The sequence below is a fragment of the Lissotriton helveticus genome, chromosome 7, assembly GCF_964261635.1.
Source record: "Lissotriton helveticus chromosome 7, aLisHel1.1, whole genome shotgun sequence".
NCBI lineage: Eukaryota > Metazoa > Chordata > Amphibia > Caudata > Salamandridae > Lissotriton > Lissotriton helveticus.
Genome location: NC_136068.1, coordinates 36,287,932 through 36,314,683, shown reverse-complemented (window position 1 = coordinate 36,314,683; position 26,752 = coordinate 36,287,932). Strand labels below are relative to the sequence as shown.

The following is a 26,752-nucleotide window of genomic DNA, read 5'->3' as shown; positions in this document are numbered from 1 at the left end:
TAGAACATCACACTCCAGCGAAGCCAAGGACTGAGTTTGCCAAAGAGCTGAAATATGTCTTGACACTTATGATAATAAAATAAAAAGCTAAAGAGAATCCAAACTTTAGCAGTTTTGAAATTGGGTCATAACTTGGCTCCATGATCTGGTAGGGAACCAGCAGTAATTTATAATGCTTTCCAAATCAGCAATATTTATGAATGACCATTTTCACAGATAACTTTTAAACCAAAACCTTGGTTTTCTTTTCAGATTCACGCACTCAAATTTTAAACCGAGGTTGGGATTCAGATGAAGACAGTGGAACATTATAATTTAATCTAAATTTCTCGATCAATTGAAAAGTATGTTAAAAGTCAGAGATATAGAATATTGCTTGGTGAACTGCCCAAACTGACAAGGAAGGGAAGCAGCTTGTGCAAACAATTCCTGGGCCACAGACTGAACTCGGGAAGAACACAATCGTTTTGGGAGAAGGTAACCATTTAACTCGTACAATCACCGTCAGTGAGGATTGCAGAGACGTTTCTTAGATTGCCCCTACAGAGTGGTGATGGTTGCTAGAATAAAAGGTGCCATTTGTTTGATTTCCAATGTAGGACCACAGAACACGTCATCAAGGCCGTCCATCCACTCAAGCTGTTAAAATGCTGCCAAATCTCTGGGACTCGTTTTGTCTCAGCTGTTATTTAAAACAGTCTGGTTTCCTGGAGACAAAAGCTGCACTCCTTTGATCACTTCTTCAAATAGGAGCTGGTTGATCATCTGTGTGGCTCTTCGTTCTGTGCAGTGCTGTCGACGAAGGAGACTGGCAGGAAGATGCTTTTTACAGTTTTTTGTGAACTTTGCAAGGGAGATTAAGTGATTTGGCCAGAACCCCGGGTCCAAAGTGGATTGCTCTGGCATTTACGCCACATACTCTCCCTCGCCTGTTCTACACTCGTTTGTTGTTACATCTTGTGGAAACGCTGCACAGCGCGAGCCGGTCCCCCCAGGACGGTGCTGCCCCCCTTGCCACAAAGATGCAGCAGTTTGGATGGATGGACGCATCACCAAGAAACAACCTGGCTGGATGCTTTTGGTGAAGTGTCAAAGATCAGCTTAAATAGAACATTTAAGAAGCTGATTTGAATTGGTCCTATTCTAGACTTCTTGTGCTGAAGTAACAAGCATTTGCAATGCAATAGGTCGTGCAAGAGCTATTGGCATTGTAAATGACAATGTTTTTTACCCTTGTGTTTTGGTCTGGAGTGGAGTGGAATTATGTGGGTTGTATTGGAATTATTAATGGTGGACCTGGGTGGTGTGGAGTGTATTTGGGTCGTGGAATTATGCGGCCTAGTGAATCAATAGGGGTAAGAGTTGCACAGAATAGATAGAAATGAAGACAGGAAGGGATAGGTAGTTTGCACAGGAAGTGGAGAATGAACTCGAGAAAGTAGCGGAAAGAGTGTGTGAGTTAGAGATGAGAGTGTGAGGGAGGGATAAGAGGGGGCAGAGGGATTGCGAGATGAGAGGGGGTAGTGGCAGTGTGAGGGGGAGAGGGGAGGTGGGTGTGTGGGGGACAGTATACAGAGTTGGTGGAGTGCAAGGGAGAGATGTGATTTGAAATTGCGTGGCTTGAAGTTGTGTAGTGGAAATATGTGGCAGGTCAGTGACATACCTGTAAACTGGATAAGCAAACATATATGCTTCTGTGGGGAGTCAGTGGTGTTGAGATGCAGGTATATCAGAAATTTGAATTATTTTAATTCCCCAACACATAACGAAAGAAAGCACATTCAGGGCACCTTTTTTGCATCAGCATAGCTATAAAGATTGTGGAGCGCATGCTTAAGGTTAAAACCGCAAAAATACATTGTTTTAAGATTAAATAACTGCCCCTCCCCTATCACCCATGTTGTGATGAAGCACAGGGAAAGGCTGCTGAGCCTGGAGTTTGGCTGAGAGTCCATCTATGCTCCAGTTAAATCCTGCTGTGCTCCAGGATCAGGCGAGTCTGTGCATCTGCAGGGTTCACTTCTGTCTACATTGTGATTGGACAAGATCTGGCCAGTGGAAATGTGAGCATGCACATTAGTTTAACATGCACGCTCACACCTCCACAGAGACTCGCTTACTGAATCACAAGAATTAGAAGATGCACCAAGTCGACTCACAATGATGCAGTATTTAAGAGTACCTCGTAAAGAAAAACAACAACAACAAAACAAACATTAAACGGGACATGTTTTAATGTATTAAAATGTGCCTGGGACAATGCCCCAAAAATCAGGCCTGTCCTGGAAAATCCAGGATGTCTGGTCATCCTATTTACAAGTAGACACTGGACTCTGCTGGTCCAGGCTTAATGCTACAAGTGCATAGTTTTAAGCGCAAACTCAATAGAAACGCAAGCTGTGCTGGACCCACGCCACGCAATACGCAATCAACCATGTACGCATTATCCCTCTGATACTGCATATACACAACCCACTAAGCATCAGAAATGTAACGAACTAACAACCTTGTGCGGGGGTCACCTCTTATGGCCATGGGTCGTCACCAGGAGTCGACCGGCTGCCACCCCAAGGATCACATCAGGTAAATGTAAATGTTGTATTACTTGTATAGTGCCCGAATCACCCCACATGAGGTCTCTCTGGCGCTTGTACGCATACCGCTGTGGAACCCTTCCTGGCTTTTTCCCTGTGAGGTGTCCACTCCTGGGCACCCCCAAGATGGAGGCCAGGCATCCTTAGCGTTGTGGGGGCCGTTGTGGAGATTACGCAAGCTATTGCCCAGAGTTGCAGAGTGGGACCCATGATTAGAATAGGCACCATGGCGAGAATTATCAGGTCCGAGGAAATTGAGCCCAAGACCCGCCGAGGCTGGAATTGAACCCTGGTCCTGGGCCAGAGCTCTGCATCAGGGTCTGCCGCTCCAATCATTGAGCCACACTTCTCCACTGTCCACTGTTTGGACCCGACATGAGCCCACACAATAAAACTCTGACAAGAAGGAAGGCACGCTGAATAGAACCCCGCAAGCCACCGCAAAATGTGGCGTCAACACATACAGCACTTTACTAAATAAAAAGTAGATACAGAAGGTGGACAAACTAGGAGGTCACATGGGAGTTAGTTGACATAGAAGACAGACCTGTAAAGATTACAACCGCAAACATCTCAATTCAAGCAGGGTACTTGAAAGTTACCTTTAAAACGTAGCGTTTCGCTTTCAATGTAGTGGCTACAGAGCACATAAATTTAAACTCGAATTTCTTGAGACAGTCAATTAACTAGAACTTAAACCGTGAGGTGCCATGGACAACAAAGTGGAGGGTAGTGAGCTTAAAGGCTGGGAGAAAGGATGGTAGTAAAACACGGGCGGGAGAGGCAAAAGAACAAGGGATGGGGAACCAGCTGCCCCGTACGGGCTGCAGGGGAGAAAAGAGCCCAATGTCCACTGAGCAGGAGGGAGAAGGAGGAAGCTGCAGTCGGAGGAGAGAAAGCGAGAGGCAGTACCAGTGGACCCAGCGACAGCGGCGGAGGAAAGCGAGCAGGGTCAGCAATGAGCAGAGGAAGTACGGTGGCCGTGAATCGGGCGCCGTGCTGCGTTAACAGCTGTTCAAACTATATAAAAAAAAATGAATTCCTGAGCATAGAGTCAAATATTAAAAAGCAGAAGCCCACAAGTCCTGGAGGCGATACTCCATGGAAGTTCAATTTTACAAAGAAGTTGGAGGCCGGGTCTAAAAGTTGCGGGCGGGCTTTAAGCCTATAGACTGAAGACAGCATGTCTCGAAGACAGCACGTGTGCTGCCTAGGCAAGACCTAAAAACGACAGCTCAAAGCGCTGTATAAAAGCTTTCTATGAGCAACTGGATGCATATCTTACAAGTCACAGTCCCTTGCACTCACCAGATGTCGACTTTTAAAGAGAAAAGTGGGCACACCATTGCTATAGCTGTAACCAACGGCAGAGGGGAAGGCAGGAGAATGTTGGGATTACAGAGCAGGAGCATCAATCATACTGTGGGTGATGACCACAGCAAGAGAATAGGTAACAGTAAGAGGAGGCAGATTTGGGAAACAGAACAAACAGGTTTCTAAACTCCTCTTGGCATTGACTCATAAGGAATGCTTGAGAGGTGACTAGTTCCATCAAAGGTGGACTTCAGAGATGCCCTAGACCTCTGCCTGGATAGAGAAGATATTCTCTATAAGAGGCAGCCCATGGAAGATTAACGTTGGGAGCAATTGAACGTACAGAAAAGCTGAACACAAGAAGGCAGCTCCATGGTCCTCCCGATGGACCACACCAAGGCGTCAATGTTGTTTAACATCCTCCTCCGAGGAAGGAGATTGCTACAAGAAGAACACGAGAGGAACAAGACTAGACTAGCATGACATCAACTTGGAGAACAGTGGACACGCTTGAGGAGCACTGACTGGACAGCTCGCTTAAGACCCGTATTAATTAATGGCTATCAGCAAATCTACTTTATGTTGCAGAAAGTCATAGGTATAAAGGGGCTCAGCATCAAGCAAAGGAAAATCTCTCCTAACACCTTATCGAAGGAAGCAAGTCCGTATTTGACAAACTCGCTGATGGCAGAAAAAAAATTCCCCCACTTTTTTCTGAAGGTAAAGCTAAGACAAAGTTGGAATACAAGAACTGACTGACAAGTATTTGGAGAAAGAGTTGGCGTCAGGGGACAGAGCACTGTGGAAAAGCCATAGCAGACAGGATATCCAAGGAGAAGCCTAGGTGGAAAATTCTTGCTCTGCAGGAACCAGTAAAGCTGAGATATTATACAAAGGGAGGACAGGTCCTTTAATCGCCCACTGACTAGCAAAGGAACTATCTGAAGGAGGTAAAAGGATGTCCTAGAACCCAGAAGCAGGACTGCATGGTGCCAACAGGCTAATTAAACACCTGGAGAACACTAAGCGCAAGAGGCCTACAGGCCAAAATACCCTAGAACCGCCAGGCCTTCCAGGAGCGGTCCATCAGTCGCCTTCCCTTTGAGCCGCCAGTCTTCCTTCCACATGACCTGTGTCCAGAATACCTCTTATGATGCTGGGGACAGAGCGGTCCATCAGTCCCCTTCCCTTTGAGCCGCCAGTCTTCCTTCCACTTGACATGTGTCCAGAATACCTCTTATGATGCTGGGGACAGAGCGGTCCATCAGTCCCCTTCCCTTTGAGCCGCCAGTCTTCCTTCCACATGACCTGTGTCCAGAATACCTCTTATGATGCTGGGGACAGAGCGGTCCATCAGTCTCCTTCCCTTTGAGCCGCCAGTCTTCCTTCCACTTGACATGTGTCCAGAATACCTCTTATGATGCTGGGGACAGAGCGGTCCATCAGTCCCCTTCCCTTTGAGCCGCCAGTCTTCCTTCCACATGACCTGTGTCCAGAATACCTCTTATGATGCTGGGGACAGAGCGGTCCATCAGTCCCCTTCCCTTTGAGCCGCCAGTCTTCCTTCCACTTGACATGTGTCCAGAATACCTCTTATGATGCTGGGGACAGAGCGGTCCATCAGTCCCCTTCCCTTTGAGCCGCCAGTCTTCCTTCCACTTGACACGTGTCCAGAATACCTCTTATGATGCTGGGGACAGAGCGGTCCATCAGTCCCCTTCCCTTTGAGCCGCCAGTCTTCCTTCCACTTGACATGTGTCCAGAATACCTCTTATGATGCTGGGGACAGAGCGTCCATCAGTCCCCTTCCCTTTGAGCCGCCAGTCTTCCTTCCACTTGACATGTGTCCAGAATACCTCTTATGATGCTGGGGACAGTGTGCAGAGGGCGTCGACAGGCAACGCCACAGGTCTGTGTCTGCAGGGCACGTGGGAGGGCAACTGGGGACAGTCACATGAGAACACGGAGGCCCTGGCCACCGTAAACACAATATTTAGTTGGTGAAAGAAGTTTGCGGGGCGAGGACTCTAAGATCTGAAGTCGACAATGACCATACAAGACCGACATTGCTCCATTTAGGAAGCTCTCACCAGAAGCCATCTAGGGCAGTGTAGGGAGGACTTCATACAGCGAGGAGAACTGAGTGCCAACAGAAGTGCTTCTGGTGGAGGCAGCAGGTGTGTTAGGACTTACAAGGCTGTATGGAGGCCACCAAAGCATCACTGTGTGCTGCTCATGTATGCTGCCCCTCGTGGGAACCAAAGTGAAGATGAAAACATGCACCCTTGTGATCCCCGGCACATGCCCATAGCCGAGCTGGGCTTCTGCCTAGCGCCAGAGTCGGCATCTTGAACTCCTGAAGGGGAAAGAGTAGCTTCAGTCCTAAAAACGCAGAAGGGGTTAGAGTTCACTGGCTTATTTTCGTGCGCAGAAGCACTGCCACACCAAGAGATGCGCTCTGCACCTCCGAGCTCTAGGGACACGGAGGGAGGCGTGAATGGCCTCGAGGAGAGGGGTCCACACACCCCATAAGGTGGCATGACTGGAAAAGACACAAGGACATGTCTGCTGAGGTCTTGCCACGGAACAGTCTCTTCTTGGCCTCTCGGTCGAGGACAGCACAGGAAGAAGTGTCATTCCCTTTGAAAGACTGAACCTCTGGTTCGTGCTGAAGGCGAGAGGGTCTGGATGGTACGTCTCGGATGGAACTCGGCTCTCTGCCTGGACCCTTCTGCTGCATAACTTGGTCAGCTGAGGCCATTCAGGCAGCCTTGCTGCGCACAGCGTGCACCTGTGTTAACACACAGGCGACACAGGTCCAACATTAGCAGCTTTGTTCAGCAGCCGACTCTACAAGAGGAGACAAGGGGCCCTGGGCGCGTTTTGGCTGCAGAGAAACAAGGCGATCAATTGTGAGCCAAAAGTGTGAGACAAAAATCACCAGGAAGGCATCGGCATCCGTCTGCCCGTGTAATGTAAATGTAATGTAAATTGATACTTGTATAGCGCACTACTCACCCGCAAGGGTCTCAAGGCGCTTGTACGAATACCGCTGTGGAACCCATCCTAGCTTTCCCTGTGAGGTGTCCACTCCTGGGCACCCCCAAGGTGGAGGCCAGGCATCCTTAGCGTTGTGGGGGCCGTTGTGGGGATTAAGCAAGCTATTGCCCAGAGTTGCAGAGTGGGACTCCATGATTGGAATAGGCACCGAGGCGAGAATTATCAGGTCCGTGGAATTTTTGAGCCCAAGACCCGCCGAGGTGGGAATTGAACCCTGGTCCCGGGCTAGACCTCTGCATCAGGGTCTGCCGCTCTAACCATTGAGCCACACTTCTCCACAGTGTAAAAGTTACGGGGACTTTGCCTTGAGGCGTGGCTTTTACCTGTGAAGGAAGGGACCACCGCAGACTGAGCAGCGAGTATACCGGTGACCAAGACCCCACTGTCCCCGGGAGGCGTGGTCTAGCGCCTAGAATCCAGGGGGCTTTGGGCACGGGAGAGGATTCTTTCAGTGACGGCCTGCTTGAGGACAGGAGGAGAGCAAAGGAGTGTTGGGAGAGGCTGCGCAGCCAGCGAGGGGTGAAAACAAAACCCCTCACTCCATCGAAGGAGCCAGTGGGGAAGCTCTTTCTCCAGGACTCGAAGGGTGCACGGCTGGTGGTGGCGCGGCGCCCGGATCAGGCAGTGGGAGCCAGGCTGCCATCCACCTGCGGCAGGGCGGGCGGGCACGCTGCGTGTCGGCTGGCACTGCCCTCCTCGGGGAGGGGGCTTGTTTGTTCCCCGGGCCCCGGGGAGGCTGCTGCGCGCATCCTGGTTGGTGGCCTCTTGCGCGGGCCCCCGGGGGCTCGGTGGCAGGCCTTGTTTTGCTCCTCAGCCGCCTGCCGCTCTCCCCGGACATGGAGCCGTGGCAGGAATGCACGGACGGAGCCTGGGCGCATTCCTGGAAGGGTGAAACAAGCCGGGGATGTGACCTTTGGAGCGGAAGGAAGGGCCCGAGGGCGCGGGTGCGTGCGCACAGGAGCCGGCCGGGCGCTGCCGCGTCGCGCTTCCAGGCCCGGCCACCCTTCCACTTTGATCCCAGCCACGGGCCGGCAGTGCACCCGGCCCGGGCAGGGGCACCGGATGGACCGTCCGTCTCACCAACAAGAGGCAGTCAGACCTTCTCAATCCCGCAGGAGACGAAGGCCGCCCCGAGGCCTGCCCGAGGTCACTCCCGAGGACACCACCCTTGAACTCGGATGGATGTGCCAGAAGGGGTCGCCTCGCGGCCGCCCCCTTGGATCGGGCTCAGATGAGGGTGGCAAACCTCGGGCCTGGAGCATGCCAGGAGGGCAGGGAGGGGACACTGCAGGCTCTGTGCCCAAACACCTGTGGGGCTCGGAAGAAGAGGGCACAGAACACTGCTGGGTATGGGCGTCTGTAGGGGGAGGGCAAGGAGGGGCGCAAGCCCCCCCCTGGAGCATGCCATGAGGGCAGGGAGGAGACACTGCAGGATCTGTGCCCAAACACCTGTGGGCTCGGAAGAAGGGGGCACAGGACACTGCTGGGCATGGGCGTCCGCAGGGGGAGGGGGGCGGGGGCAAGGAGGGGCGCTGCCCCCCCCCTCCACCGGGAGCATGCCATGAGGGCATGGAGGAGACACTGCAGGCTCTGTGCCCAAACACCTGTGGGGCTCGGAAGAAGGGGGCACAGGACACTGCTGTGCCCTTGAGTACCCCATGGGCATGAGAAGCCCGCGCCTTTTATTTATCGACTGAAAATCGTCAGGTCGATCAATGTGGCCAGACCAAGAGGTGCACACGAGAGTGGATAGAAATAAAATTTTAAAAACACGAGCGCCACGCCACGCTGAAAGTAGTGCTTTAGCGCTCCTCGCCAGGCTGCCAAGCACTGTGAAGACGGCCATGTGGCTGCCTCACAGGCCTCTCCCTCACTCGGGGCCACTGGAAGGATTCCATTTGCAGCCGTGGCGTTTTCCACATAATCAAGGATTTGGGATTGTGCCACATAATGCAGAATTTGCTGCATAATCTGCAGATTTCAACAGAAAAAATATCGTGTCTGGCTCAAGTGGTAGAAAATTGTTGAAAGACCCCGCCCAAAAGTGAACTGGTCGGTCACCTTTCAGTTGCTTCTTGCTATGCGTGGGTGTTAAACCGGTACAAGTATAACAAAGATACATACCATCACCAAACGTGCCACACATCCCTGCAGAATTGTTTTTTTCGTTCCACATACTTTAGGCCACCCTGCCACATCATTACCAACACCTGCCCAGCAGTTGCCAAGCTGAGCCCAATGGACTCACAAATGGGGGAAATCAACCGCTCAGACTTCCGATGCAATCCCACCCAATATTTGACCCGTCACAGATCTGTGCGCTGCTTGGGGGGGGAGGGGGGAATCGCTCAGACCCACATCTGACCAGCACTCAGCGTAGCACAAACCGATCGACTTTGAACTCGGCAAGGTTTGCACCAGTGCAAAGTATCGATCAACCTTGGTCTCGAGTCAGAAACTGGGAAACAGACGCACTAGAAGCAGCCAGGTGAGTTTCGAAGCCTTACGAGGCATTCATGCAAGATGTTAAGTTATTGGAAGGGTACATCTCACCCAGGAGGGTATCCTGGCACTGCTAGGGGGGTGCGGGGAGGAGTGCTCTGACTGGGGTCTACGAGAAGAGCCCCCAATCTCTTCCTCCATTCATGGCCCGAGTTGGTAGCCCTCATGTGTCGGGGAGTTCTTAGAGCCACGTACGACGCAGGGCCACCGACGCACGAGGGGATGGCGGTGATCACGAGGTCAGCCGAGTGAAGGCGTCTGGGAGAAGATGTAGCTGTTCACCCAAGGGAGGCCTAGATTGGGTAGTACTTGGTTGTGCAGGTGAAGAGGTCTTTGGGATAAGTGGAAGTGTGGCTGTGTGGAGGGAGGTTGAGTTTGAGTCCAGCTGCTGCATTCTGAACGATCATGAGCCTTTTGGTGAATTGGCCAAGACTCCTCCATAGAGTGTGTTTCTGTGATCTACCTTATGGTGAGATGTGCCTGGGTGATAGTTCATCAGGGGTTGAAAGAAAGACACGTGAGGATTTCAGAGTCTCCAGGGGGTGGAAGCAGAAAGAGGCAATTGATCCCACTTGGGTGGACATCAAGGTTTTTGTCGACCAGGATTCCCAGGGTACTAGCCTAACTGGACAGGGTGGGTGTGGGTCAAAGTTTGGATGGCCACCAGGCCGAGAAGCAGTGACGAGTCATTCCTAAAAGAGTACTACCCCCATCTCAGAGTTGAGTTTAAGGCAGTTGAATTTCATAAATAAGGCGACTTCTGACATACTTTCAGTCAACTTTGCTTGGCTGATGACCGTGTTCTTCCAGAGGGAGAGGAGTTGATTCTATGGGTTGCCACAATGTTGGCGAGTGGGGCCATGTCGATATTTAGGAGCGTGAGGCTGAGTGGCGACGCCTGGAAGAGCTGCACGTTGCACTCCGTGGGGTGGGAGATATAGAAGGTTAGGTTGCTGGTCTGTGTGCACCACGCGAGGAAGGAGATGGTCCACTGAAGAGATGTTCCTCGAATTCTTGACTTTGAGGTGTTGGATGACGATCGAGCAGGAGTCAGCACCGAAAGCCCCACGGAGGGACGAGCGGGATGAGTGCTGCAGGGCTGCCTCGATCCATGATGGTCCTGATGTCGTTGGAAGCAGCTACAACCATGATGTTGGTGCCTGCGTGGGACCAGTGTAGGAGGTGGCTGTCGTTCCGGTGGTTTTCTAGTCTCTTGTTGAGGAGTTCCTCCAAGACTTCCGCTGGGTGGCTAGCAGATAGATTGGCCTGTGGACAGCTGGTGATGGCAGGCCTGTTGTGGGTGCCTTCAGGGTGGTGGTGTGTTTCCAGTGGCTTGGGAAGGTAGCCGTGGTAAGGAAGCCATTGAGCATCAGGGTGAGGACGGTGCAGATGGTCTTGTGTTCCCCTGCGAGCGTGAGGTGTGGGCAAGGGTCACCTGGGCTTCTGAGTCCATGGATCCGACGGCAATGGTGGTTTCCATGTGGATGATGATGGGGTTAGGATAGTTTCCAGGTACTGTCATCACCTTGAAGCAAAGTTATCATAGATTGTGCTGATCTTGTTGCAAACACGCACTGGTAGCCGAGCTCCTGAGGGGAGGGGCGATGGGAACGGAGCTGGCAGCGAGCAGGATGAATTCATTCACTGCGGAGAAGATTCCCTTGAAGTTGTTGGCGCTGCGGTCTATTCCACTCATTCGGTGATTTGCGGTGGGTGGATTTCAGCTGCTGGTGGTATTGCTGGAGGGCTGATTTGTAAATGTGTCTGCGATGGGCCAGTCTCCATTGGCACCGGAGCTGCTTGTAGTGGGGCATCCAAGGTGGTCAATCCAGGCTGCACGTTTTCCAGAGGTGCCAGGAGTCTGCGCTGGAGGTGACGCAGTGGTCGAAGAAGTTGATAGGAAGGACGAGGTTGTCTAGGTGCAACTGACTGAGTACCAGGTCCCTTCAGAGATGGCATTCCAGTTGTGGCGGAGACATTCACACGGGAATAAGCGCCACATCAGCACTGGTAACGGGGACGATTAGAAGGAAATGGACACAGTAAACCATATTTATTGCTTCCATCTCTAGCAAACTCGTTTTATTCACCTAAGAGTTGAGCACACACAGGTAACTCGAAGCTGCAGGTGCGACCTCAGATATATTCCTGCAGTACATGCTCAGTCCACGACTCCCCGAACCTTGTCCAGCACGACGGTCCGAGGCCTCGACCGAATGGATTCTTTATACAGAACGTGGAGTTCACGGTGTTTAAAAGGTAAGACCCAACATGGCGCCCGCTGCACCGCTGGTTGTGAAGGCACTGCTGTAACAGGTCCGTTCTTCAAATGCACCAAGAGCTATAAAAACATGAGCCTTTTGCTTTTTAGGTCGTCTACAAGACCGTGCAAGCAGTCCACTTGCAACGGGATTACAGCCTGCTTATTGCTTAGCTTTCTTGGCACTCGTGTACCTGGCCTTCCTTTTCTTGCGTACAGCTTTTGATTGGCTGGCTTGTATCTTTCTACAGTTCACATTGAGGGACGTTCTTCTTTTTCATTCAGCGCTCCACGACGTGTTCTCTACCTCTCTCTCTCTCTCTCTTGTCTGCTTCTCCATCGTTTATATGACCCTCCCTAACTTTTCTTGTTCCCCCCCCCACCCTAGCGCGCCTCTAAAAACACAAGAAGGATATGTTTGCTGTGGTATGGCTGAAGAGCAAACTTTGATGGTTTATGGTTTTCTGTCCGGCCTTCCACAAAGTACATGAAATCATAAACTCAGTTGCAGAAAGGATTACAAGTGAAAGGCCGTGTGCAGCTCTCGGGGCTACTGCAGAGGATCAAACGGGTGAGTCCTGTGGAGAGTACACGAGGCCTCAGCAAGAGTCCCCTCAACATTCAGACACTTCAGATCTCTTTTATTCTGTTTAGTTTCCGGGCTGAAAGTATTTGAAGAAGTAAAGCACACCGCGTATAAAGATTAAAAACACTGAATTGAATGTACAGTGTTGAGATACCATAAAATGTCTGCTTTTTCTCCAGAAGAATTGATGAAAAAAACAAAAACCACCAGGCAATACTCACTAGACGAATGAATGAATGAATGAAAGAAAACTTATACCGCGCAACTAAGCCCAAGATGATCTTAGGCAAAGCCAACAACTCTGCACCCTTATAAAGACCAGAGCTTTGCCAATGCTTTTGTATAAAGTGGACTGAAAAACAAAACCTTCCAACACGGTGGATGAGTGGTGACATTTAGGGGGAGGTATAGACAAACATATATCCACCAGACACGGGTGGGACCCCTCACTCAGCGCAATCTATTGAAAGCAGTTGCTGAGTTCCTTTTGGGGGGACGGACAGACGGATGCGTGGCGCGCACAGCCTCCGTGGACGGGTGCGTGGCGCACAGACTCCGTGGACGGGTGCGTGGCGCACAGCCTCCGTGGACGGGTGCGTGGCGCACACAGCCTCCTTGGACGGGTGCGTGGCGCACACAGACTCCGTGGACTGCTGCTGGCGCGCACAGCCTCCGTGGACGGGTGCGTGGCGCGCACAGCCTCCGTGGACGGGTGCGTAGCGCACAGCCTCCGTGGACGGGTGCGTGGCGCACAGACTCCGTGGACGGGTGCGTAGCGCACAGCCTCCGTGGACGGGTGCGTGGCGCACACAGCCTCCTTGGACGGGTGCGTGGCACACACACCTCCAGGGACTGCTGCTGGCGCGGCCACCGAGCCCACGGGCCTCGGGCCTGGACCAGGGACAGTGACGGCCGCCGCAGCCCGGCCAGCCTGGGCTGCAGGAAGTAACCGAGGAGCACAAGGACAACAAGTGTTTCCCTTTGAGCGCAGCACAAGGAGCGACCACCGCCTGCCCTTCCCACTCAATCTTGGTCGCCTCTGCTGCTCGAACGTGTCCAAGGACGAGACTAACGTTACTAAAAGCAATATATAGGACGGCCTGAAAGAAAGCCCCTCATGCAACGCATCCTGAGCAGAAGAAACACCCACCCTGCAGCCCGATCCCTAAAGTTACTACCACCATCCGAAGCAACCGATCCACGAACGGTGCTGCACCCAGGGCAACAGCGCGCGAGTGACCCAGAGACGGGGACACAGAGCAGCCTTCTCAGACGGCCTAGACATGTCCTCACCAGGAAATAACACCTAAGTCGCCTCCCTCCCACGTGGTCACCAGACAAGTCCTGCCACCCCCTGTTTATTCATTTTATGTAACGCGACCATTGCCAAAGGTGCCAGAGTCCCTTTCGTGACATGAATAGTTCAAGATTTCAGAGCCAGGGGGGCCACCTGACCACCCGCCTCTGCCAAGGGTGCCACCTGACCTCCCGCCTGCCCCTGCTCCTAAAGTGTTCAGTGCCAGCTCTGCCAAGGGTGCCACCTGACCTCCCGCCTGCCCCTGCTCCTAAAGTGTTCAGTGCCAGCTCTGCCATGGGTGCCACCTGACCACCCGCCTGCCATTGCTCCTGAAGTGTTCAGTGCCAGCTCTGCCAAGGGTGCCACCTGACCTCCCGCCTCTGACAAAGGTGCCACCTGACCACCCACCTGCCCCCTGCTCCTAAAGTGTTCAGTGCCGGCTTTGCCAAGGGTGCCACCTGACCTCCCGCCTGCCCCTGCTCCTAAAGTGTTCAGTGCCAGCTCTGCCAAGGGTGCCACCTGACCTCCCGCCTGCCCCTGCTCCTAAAGTGTTCAGTGCCAGCTCTGCCAAGGGTGCCACCTGACCACCCGCCTGCCCCCTGCTCCTAAAGTGTTCAGTGCCGGCTTTGCAAAGGGTACCTACCACCTGACCACCCGCCTGCCCCTGCTCCTAAAGTGTTCAGTGCCGCCTCTGCCAAGCATGCCACCTGACCTCCCGCCTCTGCCAAAGGTGCCACCTGACCTCCCGCCTGCCCCTGCTCCTAAAGTGTTCAGTGCCGGCTTTGCCAAGGGTGCCACCTGACCGCCTGCCCCTTCCTCCTAAGATCTCTCCGCCACCACTAGTGCCCACCCCCTGAGCCCCCGGCCCTCCCCTCCCAAGGAGCCCACCATCAGCCCCGTGGCTGCCGACGGAGTACAGCTGGCGGCTCTCGGCGGACGGCCGCGGGGGCACCCCTGGCGAAGAGGGCACAAGACACTCATGAAGCGCATAGAGTGAGCTGGCCGAGCGACGAGGCGATGTGTGGGGGAAGAGCCCCCTCCGTCTGATGCGGATAACAAGAGTCCGGCACGTGGACTTTGCATCTGGAGTGCGGGGGCACACAAGAGTTGGCCGCAGGCTGGCACCACACGTGCACGCCTCACGCCCCGGCACTCGGTTGTGTCACGCTGGCTCCGATCCCCACGACAAGCCCACGGATACATTTGTTCCGAGTGGGAAAGTGTTCCACAATCCGCCCACGGCCATGTCTTCCGAGATCCCACGTCCTTCCCCCTCACGCACGCAGCCTGTCACCGCCCCCCACAGCCGAGCTGCCCCGCACGGGTCCCACGCAGGCACCTGGGGCCAGGGCTGGCCGTGCCCACGCAGGCAGGCACCTGGGGGCCAGGGCTGGCCGGGCCCCGCACGGGTCTCACGCAGGCACCTGGGGCCAGGGCTGGCTGTGCCCGCACATGTCCCACGCACCTGGCCGGGCCCCGCACGGGTCTCACGCAGGCCCCTCGGTCCAGGGCTGGCCGGGCCCCGCACGGGTCTCACGCAGGCCCCTCGGTCCAGGGCTGGCCGGGCCCCGCACGGGTCTCACGCAGGCCCCTGGGGCCAGGGCTGGCTGTGCCCGCACATGTCCCACGCACCTGGCCGGGCCCCGCACGGGTCTCACGCAGGCCCCTGGGGCCAGGGCTGGCCGGGCCCCGCACGGGTCTCACGCAGGCCCCTCGGTCCAGGGCTGGCTGTGCCCGCACATGTCCCACGCACCTGGCCGGGCCCCGCACGGGTCTCACGCAGGCCCCTGGGGCCAGGGCTGGCCGGGCCCCGCACGGGTCCAACGCAGGCCCCTGGGGCCAGGGCTGGCCGTGCCCACGCAGACAGGCACCTGGGGGCCAGGGCTGGCCGGGCCCCGCACGGGTCTCACGCAGGCCCCTGGGGCCAGGGCTGGCCGGGCCCCGCACGGGTCCAACGCAGGCCCCTGGGGCCAGGGCTGGCCGGGCCCCCGCTCACACTCGGCGGCAGGGGCTGGAGCCAGGCTGCACTGGCGGAGATCACACTATGAGTCAGATGTTCCCTCCTCGGCGTCTGATTACATCAAGGGAGGCAGCGCGCGTTACGAGCGGCGGCCGAGAGTGGATGCCACGGGCGGCGGCGAGAGACTGGGCACCCTCCGAGCCAGGGGCATCTTAAAGTTTGTGCCACACTCTGGAGGGGAGATGGTGCTGCCCCTGCAGCCTGTGACCCTGCTAGGACAGGGCACGTGTGCCACCGAGAGGTGCCCATGTGCCACTGACAGGGCACTTGTACCACCGTGAGATGCCCCTGTGGCATTGCCAGGGCACTTGTACCACCGAGAGGTGCCCATGTGCCACTGACAGGGCACTTGTACCACCGCGAGATGCCCCTGTGGCACTGCCAGGGCACTTGTACCACCGAGAGACGCCCCTGTGGCACTACCAGGGCACTTGTACCACCGAGAGACGCCCCTGTGGCACTACCAGGGCACTTGTACCACCGAGAGACGCCCCTGTGGCACTGCCAGGACACATGTACCACAGAGAGGTTCCCCTGTGGCACTGCCAGGGCACTTGTACCACAGAGAGGTTCCCCTGTGGCACTGCCAGGGCACTTGTACCACCGAGATGTTCCCCTGTGGCACTGCCAGGGCACTTGTACCACCGAGAGACACCCCCGCAACCTGTGGCACGCCAGATCACTTGTACCACCGTGAGATGCCCCCTCGGCACTGTCAGGGCACTTGTACCACAGAGAAGTTCCCCTGTGGCCCTGCCAGGGCACTTGTATCATCGAAAAGTGCCCCCTCGGCACTGTCAGGGCACTTGTAACACCGAGAGACGCCCCTGTGGCACTGCCAGGGCACTTGTACCACCGTGAGGTGCCCCGTGGCACTGCCAGGGCACTTGTATCATCGAAAAGTGCCCCAGTGGCACTGGCGGGCTCTTGTTTTCCAGAGCCCTCGCTTTGTTCAACGGCCTGCCTCTTTAAAGCCCCCGCCTCCCCAGAAGCCCCCACACCACCCGTCTGACTAATCCCCAGAGCCAAAAGCTAAAAGGCTGGAATTCAATCCGAGCTTCAAAAACTAACATTACATCACTGCCGAGGGCAGCACTTAAAGACACAGCGGCGGCGGGGGAGGGGCGCTGGCAGGGCTGGGACAGTGGCAACGGCGCTGGGACAGAGCCCTGCACACTCGGGCACTCTGCAAACTCTGCCCGGGCAGCGGGCACCAGTGTGCCAGGGCGGCACTAAACTCAGCGACTGCTGGGCCGGGCAGAGTCAGAAGGGAAATCACTGGCCGGAGAAGGGGCAGCCGAGGAGGGCTGTGCCGGGCAGGGATGGGAACTCACTGCCCGGAGAAGGGGCAGCCGAGGAGAGCTGTGCCGGGCAGGGACACGCCAGGCAGCGTTTAGGGCAGTACATGGAGCCACAGGGCAATGAGACGACAGTTAGGACTGTCCAGAGTACCGGGCAGTGGCGAGACTTTGTCCGCTCCGGGCAGTGTGCTATTGTAGTGGGAAGACTATGCCTTGGTAGTAGGAGACACCAAAGACTGCTGGGACAGTGAGTGTGGTCTGTGCACCCCCTCGCAGCCCAGTCTTGAGGCTGTAGGGCGGATCAAAGTGTTATTACGGCAGTGGGACAGGTCAGACTGCGCTGGACAGTGAGTAGGGTCTGTGCACTAGATGTCCAGTGTCTGCAGGGCACAGTCTTGTGCCAGCGGGGCAGATCAGAGAGAGCCGGGGCAGCAGGCACGCTGAGCCCGGGCAGTAGGGCACAGTCTTGTGTCAGATCAGAGAGCAGGGGCAGCAGGCAGGCTGTGCCCGGGCAGTAGGGCAGGGACCGTCCTGCCCCCCGCTCGGGTTTCAGGCTGCGGCTTTAATTAGAGGAGGAAACAAGTTTTAACAGAAGCAGACACAGAGCCTCGCATTCCGGGCGGGGGCTGAGGTGGCGCCAAAGGGGATCCTGGCTGGTGGGGGAGGGGCCGCTAAACTTCGCATCCCCCTCCGGCGGATTCAAGTCGGGCGGCAGAGATCACCCCCCCATACATACACAAGTATTGACAGGGAGAGGCTGAAACAGCCCCCGGCGGAATTATGTAAAGCGGAGGATCACCCCCCCCCCCCCCCCGCCCCCATATAAACATACATGCACACTCACGCGGGGGGGGGGGGGGGGGGGGGGTAAATGAGTTTAACTCTCTTGCTCAAGAGTAGAGGCGCTGCTGCTGGGGGGGCGCTAAGGTCCCACACCCCCTCCCAAGGACCCCCCTGCACGGAATCTGTTCCGAGAGGACACAAAGTTTGTTGTTCCTCCCGGCCTGCGCCCCCTCCCGGGACGCGGAAGTTTGGAGTTGCTTTGCGGCCCCCGATCTTGGCCCCGGGCCCCGGGCCCCGTACCTGAGTCCCCGGGGGTCTTCATGCTCGCTCCCGGCTCGCTGCGCTCCCCTCGGCCCCGCTCAGGTCCTCATGCCGCCGCGGTCCTCGGTCCTCGCTCCTCTCTGCTGTCTCTGAGTATTTCACTCCCGGGCCGCCCACGCCGCGGGGCGCCGCCCCCTCGTGACGTCACCGCCGAGCACCGCGTCGCTATGGAGACCCCCCCCTCCGGCCCCCAGCGGATCGGGACCGGGACCACGGGGGCCGGAGGGGGGGCCACGGCCTCGTGCCCCGGGGAGGGGGCGAGGGACCGTCCGAGGGGCATCAAAGAGCGCAGAGAGGCGGGAAGGAACGGGACAGAAGACAGAGAAGGGAGGAGACAAGGACGGGAGAGAAGAGACACGGAAGAAAGAGTGAAAGGCAAGGTGAGGACACGAGAAGACAAGAGATGGGAAAGAAGGAAAGAGACAAGGGGACAAGGAGAAGAAAGGTAAGCAAAGGAAGGGAAGAAAATGATGGAAAAAAACACATGAAAATATAGGTAAAGATGAGAAGTACATAGGAAGAAAAGACTAACAGAGGAAGGAGGAAAAGAAGCAAGGGAAGAGAAAGAAAAACAAGGGAGAATAGAAGAAACAGAGGATGGTGCAAGGGGAGAAAGAAACAAAGGGAGTCAAAAGAAGGAAATAAAGGAAGAGACAAGGGGACAAAGAGAAGAAAGGTAAGCAAAGGAAGGGAAGAAAATGATGGGAAATACAAGCTTGAAAATATAGATAAGGAGAGAAGTACAAAGGAAGAAAAGACTAACAGAGGAAGGAGGAACAGAAGCAAGGGAAGAGAAAGAAAAACAAGGGAGAATAGAAAGAACAGAAAATGGTACAAGGGAAGAAAGGAGAAAGAAAGCAAAGCAAGGGAAGGGAGACAAGTAAGGATAAGGTTAGGAATGGAGGGGAGAGGAAAGCAGAGTAAAGGGGTGACAAGGAAGGGAGAGAAGAGAAATGGAAGGAAAGAAGCAAAAGAGGCAACGGAAAGAAAGGCAAAATAAAGGAGGACACAAGAAAGGGGGAAGAAGCAAGGGAAAGGGAATAAAAAACAAAGAAAGAGCCATTGGAAGGCAGCAAAAGCAGAGGTAAAGATGAGGCACAGAAGGAAATAAAAGCAGAGGGAGAGAGAAGACAAGAGAAGGACAGGGAAACAAAGGGCTAAAGGAGGAAACATACCTGTAACTGCTGTTATCCAGTAATGGTATCTGATAGATTCACACGCTTGAATCATCACAGTCGTTAAGGTGGGAGTTCCACGGTATAGTTCTAAAAGTAGTAAATAGGGGGGGGCGTGGCCAAGATGGCAACGGCGTGAGACGTGTTTTTGAGTCCCTTCGGCGCCACGCGACATACAGCTTTGTTTAGCACCCTCTTGTAATGTAAATGTAATGTAATCCTGCATTTCTATAGCGCTCTATCACTCCAGGGAGCATCTTGGCGCTTTGGATCAAAGAGCGATGTAGGGGTGATCCGCAACTGTACTATCCAGAGGCCTCAACCATCATACCAGTGATTTACACACTGTGTCCGTGAGGCTGTAAATCCAGGTCTTAAGGGATTTCTGAAACACTGTTCTGATGAGATCTGACGTAGATGGGGGGGGGAAGTTTGTTCCAGGCCCTAGAGCCAATCACTGTCAGGGATTTCCCTCTTTTTGTGGCTAGCCTGAATTTAGGGATAGTGAGCAGGTTAGCTGTGGAGGACCTGAGGTTTCGTGATGGACGGTAGCGAGTAAAGCCTTTCTGGAGATTATTCGGGCCATACGAATGAAAGGCCCTGAAGGTGATGATTAGGACTTTGAACAAAATGCGTTTATGAATGGGAAGCCAATGAAGGGCATCTAGCGTAGCAGAGGCAGAAGACTTCCTGGGCCATCTGTAGCTTGTGGAGGACCACTTTATTCGACCCTGCATACAGGCTGTTACAATAGTCCAGCCTAGATGTTATTAGAGCGACAACCACCGTACGTCTTGCTGCCAGGGGAAGGAGATCAAAGAATTTTCTCAGGCCCTTTATGATATTAAAACAGGTACCTGCCACTGCCAGCGCCTGTTGTTTGAATGATAAGGAATCATCAAACTTGATCCCTAGGTTACGTGCTGCACTAATTGTGTTCGGGGGGGCTGCCGCATCATCAGGCCACCATTGCTTGGTAGAGAAGAAATTATTAAGTCCAAAAGGCAGGATCTCTGTTTTTCCTGAATTACATTTCAGGTGATTATTTCTCATCCAGGTGAAAACGGCCAATAGGCAATTTTTGAGATTTTGTTCCGCATTTTCCATGTCCTTATCGACAACCAAAATCAGTTGCGTATCATCCGCATACGCAATCGTGCTGATCTCAAAGGATGAAATCAAATTTATCAGGGGAACTATATAGAGGTTAAAAAGCGTCGGGCTCAGACTGGAGCCTTGTGGTACCCCAGTCGTCAGCGCTTTTTCCCCAGAACAAAATTGTCCTAGGGTTGTCACCTGCCGTCTATGAGTCAAGAAGTTCTTTAGCCATTCCAACACGGTTCCTCCTATCCCAGATGTTACTAAACGATGCAAAAGGATAGCATGAGAAACCGTATCGAAGGCTGCAGATAAATCTAAAAGGATCAGGACAGCCTTCTTGCCCTGATCCATTGCAGCCCGTAAAGTTTCTGTTGTAAACAGGAGAGCGGACTCTGTAGAATGCTGGGCTCTAAAGCCCTCTTGATTGGTGTGCAATATATTATTTCCTTCCAAGAACTCCGTAAGCTGCCTATTTACAAATGTTTCAGCTAATTTGAAAAGTACTGGGGGTAGTGATATGGGGCGTAGATTAGAAAGGGTCGTAGGATCTGAAACCTGCTTCTTCTGAAGGGGTTTTACCGCTGCGAGTTTCCATTCCGGTGGAATCTCCGCATAACGAAGTGAGGAGTTAATGATGCTGTTTATGATAGGATTTGCCGTATCTATCATGGCCTGCAAAATGGCCGGGGGACAGGGATCGAAAGGAGATCCTAATTTAATTGAGCATATGGCTTGATGGGATTCCTCCAGGCTTATTGGATGAAAAGTCATCATACTAGCCTTTTTAATGTCCATCATCAAGACCTCATCAGAGGCAGATGATTCAAAGGGCGGAAAATCTTTAGTGATATCCTGTACCTTATGCTCAAAAAAATTGGCTATAGAGTTACACAGCATTTGAGATGGTGGGATTTCCTGTGTAAGTATTTTGGGATTCCTAAAGATGTTTACAATTCTAAAAATCTCCTTCTGTTTGTTTTTAGTAGCTTCAATGGCAGCTGTGTAGAAGTCCGCCTGTGCGCACCTGATAAGGGCACGATATTTTCTCCTAGCCATTTTATAGAGACCTAGGGCCAGATGTTGGTATCCAAATACCGGTCGGTAACGGCCGAAAGTACCGATTTTCGGCCGTTACCGACCGGTATTTGGATACTGAGATGTAGGGCCACCTAAAATACAGATTCGGTAATTTTACAGATTCGGTAAAATTACAGATTCTGTAAAATTACAGAATCTGTATTATGAGATTTAGGTAGCACTGTAATCAGTGCTACAGGGCTTTAAGAATTCGTTATTTACCACCAACTAGAAGTTGGTGGTAAATAATGAAGAGCCTTGAAAAAGCATTTTTTTGCTTTTCAAACGCTGCCATGTTGCAGACATACATGCCCTTAGGGCAGGTATGTCTGCAACATGTGCACCCATACACGATTGAGGGGTGCAACAGGGTGTCAAAGTGACACCCTGCCACCCTTCATTGTTTCCCCCAATTACCGAATCGGTATTTACCGATTCGGTAATTGACATTCATTCCGGTGGGCCTCCGGTGGGCCTCCAGGCCCATAGGAATGAATGGCAATTACCAAATCGGTAAATACTGATTCGGTAATTACCGAATCTTACCAATTCGGTAATTTAAAAAGAGAAATTACCTACATCCCATTTACCTACTCTTAAATACCGAATCGGTATGATTCGGTATTTAAGAGTAGGTAAATTGAGATTACCTACATCTGGCCCTTAGTTCCCTGATGTCATAGTTACGACGCCATCTTCGCTCAAGTGTTCTCACTTCACTTTGCTTTTCTTTCAAGGTCCTAGATAACCAAGGTGCAGATTTTTTCTTGCAGCGGGGTCTGGTGTCTGGACTTAAGGGATCCATACGTTTGCCGACTTCACCGGTCCATTCCCCAAATTGCTGATTGTCTGTCATTGTATTCCCCGTCAGGGTGGGTTTGTTTTCCTTAATCCATCTTGAGAAATCAGGGTGTTCTATAATTTTTTTCCAGCAGGGTTTATTCGCCCGGCTGGTAATCACAGCGCTCTTTCCTGCGACCGTGCTTTCTATTAAAAAGTTGAAGGCAATGAATTTATGGTCTGACTAGGTTTGCGTCAAAGGGGGCTCAACTTTGATTGTGTCTAAGTTCGAACTTATACAGTGTAGTATATGGCCAGCTTTATGAGTGGTATCTAAGGTGAGGAGAGTTAGCTCAAGGACATTCAAGATGTCTCTAAAACAGGTTACCCCTAGGTCAGTGATGTCATCCAAGTGGAGGTTCAGGTCTCCTAATAGCGTAAAGTTTGCGAACCTAAGCGTCAAATTACTAAGCACTTCCCCAATGCTTTCCAAGAACTGATTTTTCTGACCGGGTGGGCGGTAGATTAGGGCTCCCGTAAAGGTAAAGGAATCATGGACCTGGAGACAGAAGCAAATGCTTTCTGCTCCTTTAATGTCTGCTAGCTCTGTAATAGAGCATGTCATCTTATCCCGATAAATAATCGCAAGTCCTCCACTACGTTGTTCCTGCCTATCCATCCTTTGGATTAGATAGCCTGGTGGGAGAGCGTTCACAATATCTGGGTTGCTCCACTCTTTTAGCCATGTCTCGGTGATAAAGTGACAGTCAGGTTTCCCCTATATTATTAGGTCATAAATGTGCAGTGCATTTTTGCACATTGATTTTGCATTTATGAGTCCCCCGATAATATTCCTAGGTACCCCTTTTCCCTTTATTCGTTGGTAGGGCTCTAATACCTGTTAGCATTGGAAACAGTTAATTAGACCTACCCAAGTATCCACATTCAGGCTCTGATGACAGAGATTAGGTTGTTTATTGAGTGATAATATCAAATCTCTAGTGAGATGATGTTTGGGAATTGGCTGTGCAACATGTCCTGCTCTTGGCCCGGTCGCGGCACGGACGGGCACAGACGGGCTGGACTTTGGCTTGACTTCGGCGCCTTTATACTGGCGCCTAGACCGCTACCAGTTACCTCCCTCTAAGATGGCCGCTCCGTAGTTCAGCCGCCTCAGTATCCCTCGGACTCAGCACCTAACTCGGCTGAGTGCAGAATGACTGCAGGGTAGGTGGTTTAAAAAATACGGCGATTTAACAAAGTGAAACAAGGGATTTAAAAATTAGGCATGCGGCGATTTAGCAGAATAAACAAAGTATTTTACAAATCAGGCAACAGTACAACTCCCGGCTTCCGCCTCAGGAGGACAGCAGAGTCTGTCTTGGGGCTCCAGCTTTCCGTGCCTCGCACTGCATGGGATCCTGAGACTGCCTGGAGGTCCCATTCTGCCCACTGGGACATTGCGTGGTGAAGATCAGCGGTGCGGCCTGCTTGGCGGCAATTGCGGGCCGGGCCTGTGCTGCGGCGGAACCTGGAGTTGGTATAGGCCCCGGCGCGGTGACTACCCGAGCCGGTGAGGACGGCGGAACCTGGGACCTGTTGCCAGAAGTAGCCTGCCTGGCGCCCTGATGGTCGGCGGCTAGATAGCCTGGAGGTGAGACTACAGCGACCCCGCCGCCTGGGAGGAGCTGGAGCAGCGAGCAGGCGCCGGAACCCAGCTGCCGAGACTCGGCTACACTGGCAAATCGAGGTCGGGGCTCCTGGGCCTGTGTAGGCCCCGACCGGAAGCAGCGTCCGTTCCTCCAGGCAATTGACGCTGGGGCCAGCGCCGGCTCTCCTGGCGGGGGGAAGAGACGTTGGTGGCCAGCGGCGGCGGCGCTACCGGGGCGCACAGAGCACCTGACCCCGGATTTGTGAGCGCTGAGCCTGCACCGCGCTCAGGAAAGCGTCGGAGGAATTCCTGGCCTAGTGGAGCTGGCTCCGGGAGTAAAGGGGGCTCATCTGGCAATCAGACGGACGTCTGCGGAAGGGGAGGCGGCCAATCACTTACCCTCATGCTCTGGGGGTGAGTCTAAAGGAACTGTGCAGGGCAGCCCGAGGAAGGAGCGGCCTGGAGAGCTCTGGAAGGAGGCAGTCTGGTGGTTCGCCACGTGGTTCAGCCTAGCACTGCTCGCGCAGGGGCTTCTCATCTGGGGAGCACAGCAGTGGTAAACTTGACGCCCGGTGGAGCCCGACCTGGACCATGACAAGCGAACCGGGGTGGTGAGCACGGAACACCCCTAACCAGTGTTGACGACATCTCCCGGACCGGCATTGAGGCCCCGAGTGAAGAACGGAAAGGGGCAGGGGTGCGCAAATAGCGGGTCGCATTGTGGCGGTCGGTACAGGGCCACCCCGGGAGAAAGCGGGGGCGTTGGACGGACGTAGTGACCCTCCCCAAGAAGTAGCTTTGGGGTGCGTGCCGGCAGTCATGGCGCCCAACAGGACAAAAAAGGATAAACCTGGGAAGGATGGGATACCGAAAGGAGCGGCGCAGCCCGCCTTGCCTATCCCCGACAAATCCCCCAAAAAGGGTGAGAATGAAGAACCCGCGACCAAGGCCTTTATGATTGAACTTTTCGCGGCCATTAAAGAAGACATATCGGAGCTGCGCTCACAACTGGCCTCGGACCTGCGCGAAGTGAGGAGAGATGTGGACAGTGTGGGGGAACGGGTCGCGACGCTAGAAGAACACGCCGTGGGAACAGCAGAGGACATTCACCGTCTTCAACAAGATGTGATTCGCCTGACGGAGCAAAACCTTGACCTGTAGGCCCATACCGAGGACTTGGAGAATAGGTCACACCGCAACAATATCCGCATTCGCTCAGTGCCCTGGAAAGGAGAGGGGGCGGACTTGAGGGAGTACGTCGAGGCGCTATTCCAGCACATCCTTGGGGAGGAAGACATCCAGACCATATGAATGGACCGAGCGCACCGCGTTGGATTGCCGCGAGGACCCCAAGCGCCACCCCCCGACATTCTGGTGTGTGTACATGATTTCCAGTTGAAGGAAAAGATCCTTAGGAAAGCTCGAGATCTGGCTCCCCTCCAATTCCGGGAACATCGCCCCCTGTTGTATCAGGATTTAGCGGCTTCTACAGTGCAAAAGGGCAGGGATTTTAAGCCAGTTACCACATACCTGCAGGAGCAAAAAGTGCCCTATTCCTGGGGGCACCCCTTCCGTCTCATCTTCCGTTGGCAGAACAAGTTGGTTCAGGTGCGTTCGTTGGAGGTGGCAATGGATCTCCGAGCGCCAGGACCCGGCGTCCAGAGACAGTGGCTCAACTGGCAGGCGACGACGGCGCTCCGCAGAGTGGCAGAGAGTGGGCAAGCCCAGGCAGGTGGGGGGACCGGACCTGTCAGCAAGGATGCAAGAGCGGGGTGCAGCGGTAGCTTCTGTGGCCCAGGTCACTGACGCAGCAATAGATCACGGTGAGGCGGCCTCATGAAACCGAGAGGGCCTTCTGCATGCGCCGGAGGGGGACACCACTATGAGGTAACACTTGTGCTTTCTCTCCATGATCGTGAGGGTGCCCGACGACACGAACTGGAAGAAAAGTGACTGGTGCCATGTCCCCCTGTCCTTAAGACTTCTCCTTTTTTGTTCTGAGTACTGTGTTTTTCTTCTAGGGTTGTTGGAGGGGTGGGATAGGGTGGGTAGTCAATCAATCAATCATAACATTTGTATAGCGCACTACTCACCCGGAAGGGTCTCAAGGCGCTTGGGGGAGGGGTCCGCTACTGCTCGAACAGCCAGGTCTTGAGTTGTCTCCTGAAGGCGAGATGGTCCTGTGTCAGCCGGAGGTGGATGGGGAGGGAGTTCCATGTCTTGGCTGCCAGGTAGGAGAAGGATCTTCCTCCGGCGGTGGCTCTTCGGATGCGTGGAACAGCGGCGAGGCTTGTAGAACGTAGCTGGCGGGTGGGCGTGTAGAAGGTCAGGCGGTCGTTGAGGTATTTGGGGCCCAGGTCGTGGAGAGACTTGTGTGCGTGGGTAAGGAGCCTGAATGTGATCCTCTTGCTGACGGGGAGCCAGTGCAGGTCCCTCAGGTGGCCGGAGATGTGGCTGCGTCGGGGGATGTCCAGGATGAGTCGGGCGGAGGCGTTCTGGATGCGTTGGAGTCTTTTCTGTAGCTTGGCTGTGGTTCCGGCGTAGAGGGTGTTTCCGTAGTCCAGTCGGCTGGTGACGAGTGCATGGGTGACCATCTTCCTGGTTTCGGTCGGGATCCATCGGAAAATCTTGCGGAGCATGCGTAGGGTGTTGAAGCACGATGAGGAGACGGCGTTGACTTGTCTGGTCATCGAGAGGGAAGAATCCAGGATGAAGCCCAGGTTGCGTACGTGGTCTGTTGGCTTGGGAGCGGTGCCCAGGGCGGGAGGCCACCAGGAGTCGTCCCAGGCGGAGGGCGATGGTCCCAGGATGAGGACTTCCGTCTTGTCTGAGGTGGCTGTTCTTCATCCACTCGGCGACGTCTTTCATTCCTTCGTGTAGGCTGGTTCTGGCGGTGGCGGGGTCTCTGGTGAGGGAGAGGATCAGTTGGG

At 54.0% G+C, this 26,752-nt stretch overlaps 1 protein-coding gene across 3 annotated transcripts in view; it reads right to left on the bottom strand.

Annotated features, from left to right (window-relative positions):
- The window catches only part of ERF (ETS2 repressor factor), a 337,451-nt gene that overhangs the window by 119,894 nt on the left and 190,805 nt on the right, over window positions 1-26,752 (bottom strand). The window contains exon 1 of one of the 3 annotated variants that reach the window (XM_078651328.1): window positions 18,018-18,181. The exons of the other annotated variants lie outside the window; for them this stretch is intronic. Within the exon in view, the coding sequence (XP_078507454.1) occupies window positions 18,018-18,039 (22 nt within the window). The 5' untranslated portion in view covers window positions 18,040-18,181. Of the gene's footprint in view, window positions 1-18,017; window positions 18,182-26,752 lie in introns of those variants that run through there. 3 annotated transcript variants of the gene reach the window in all.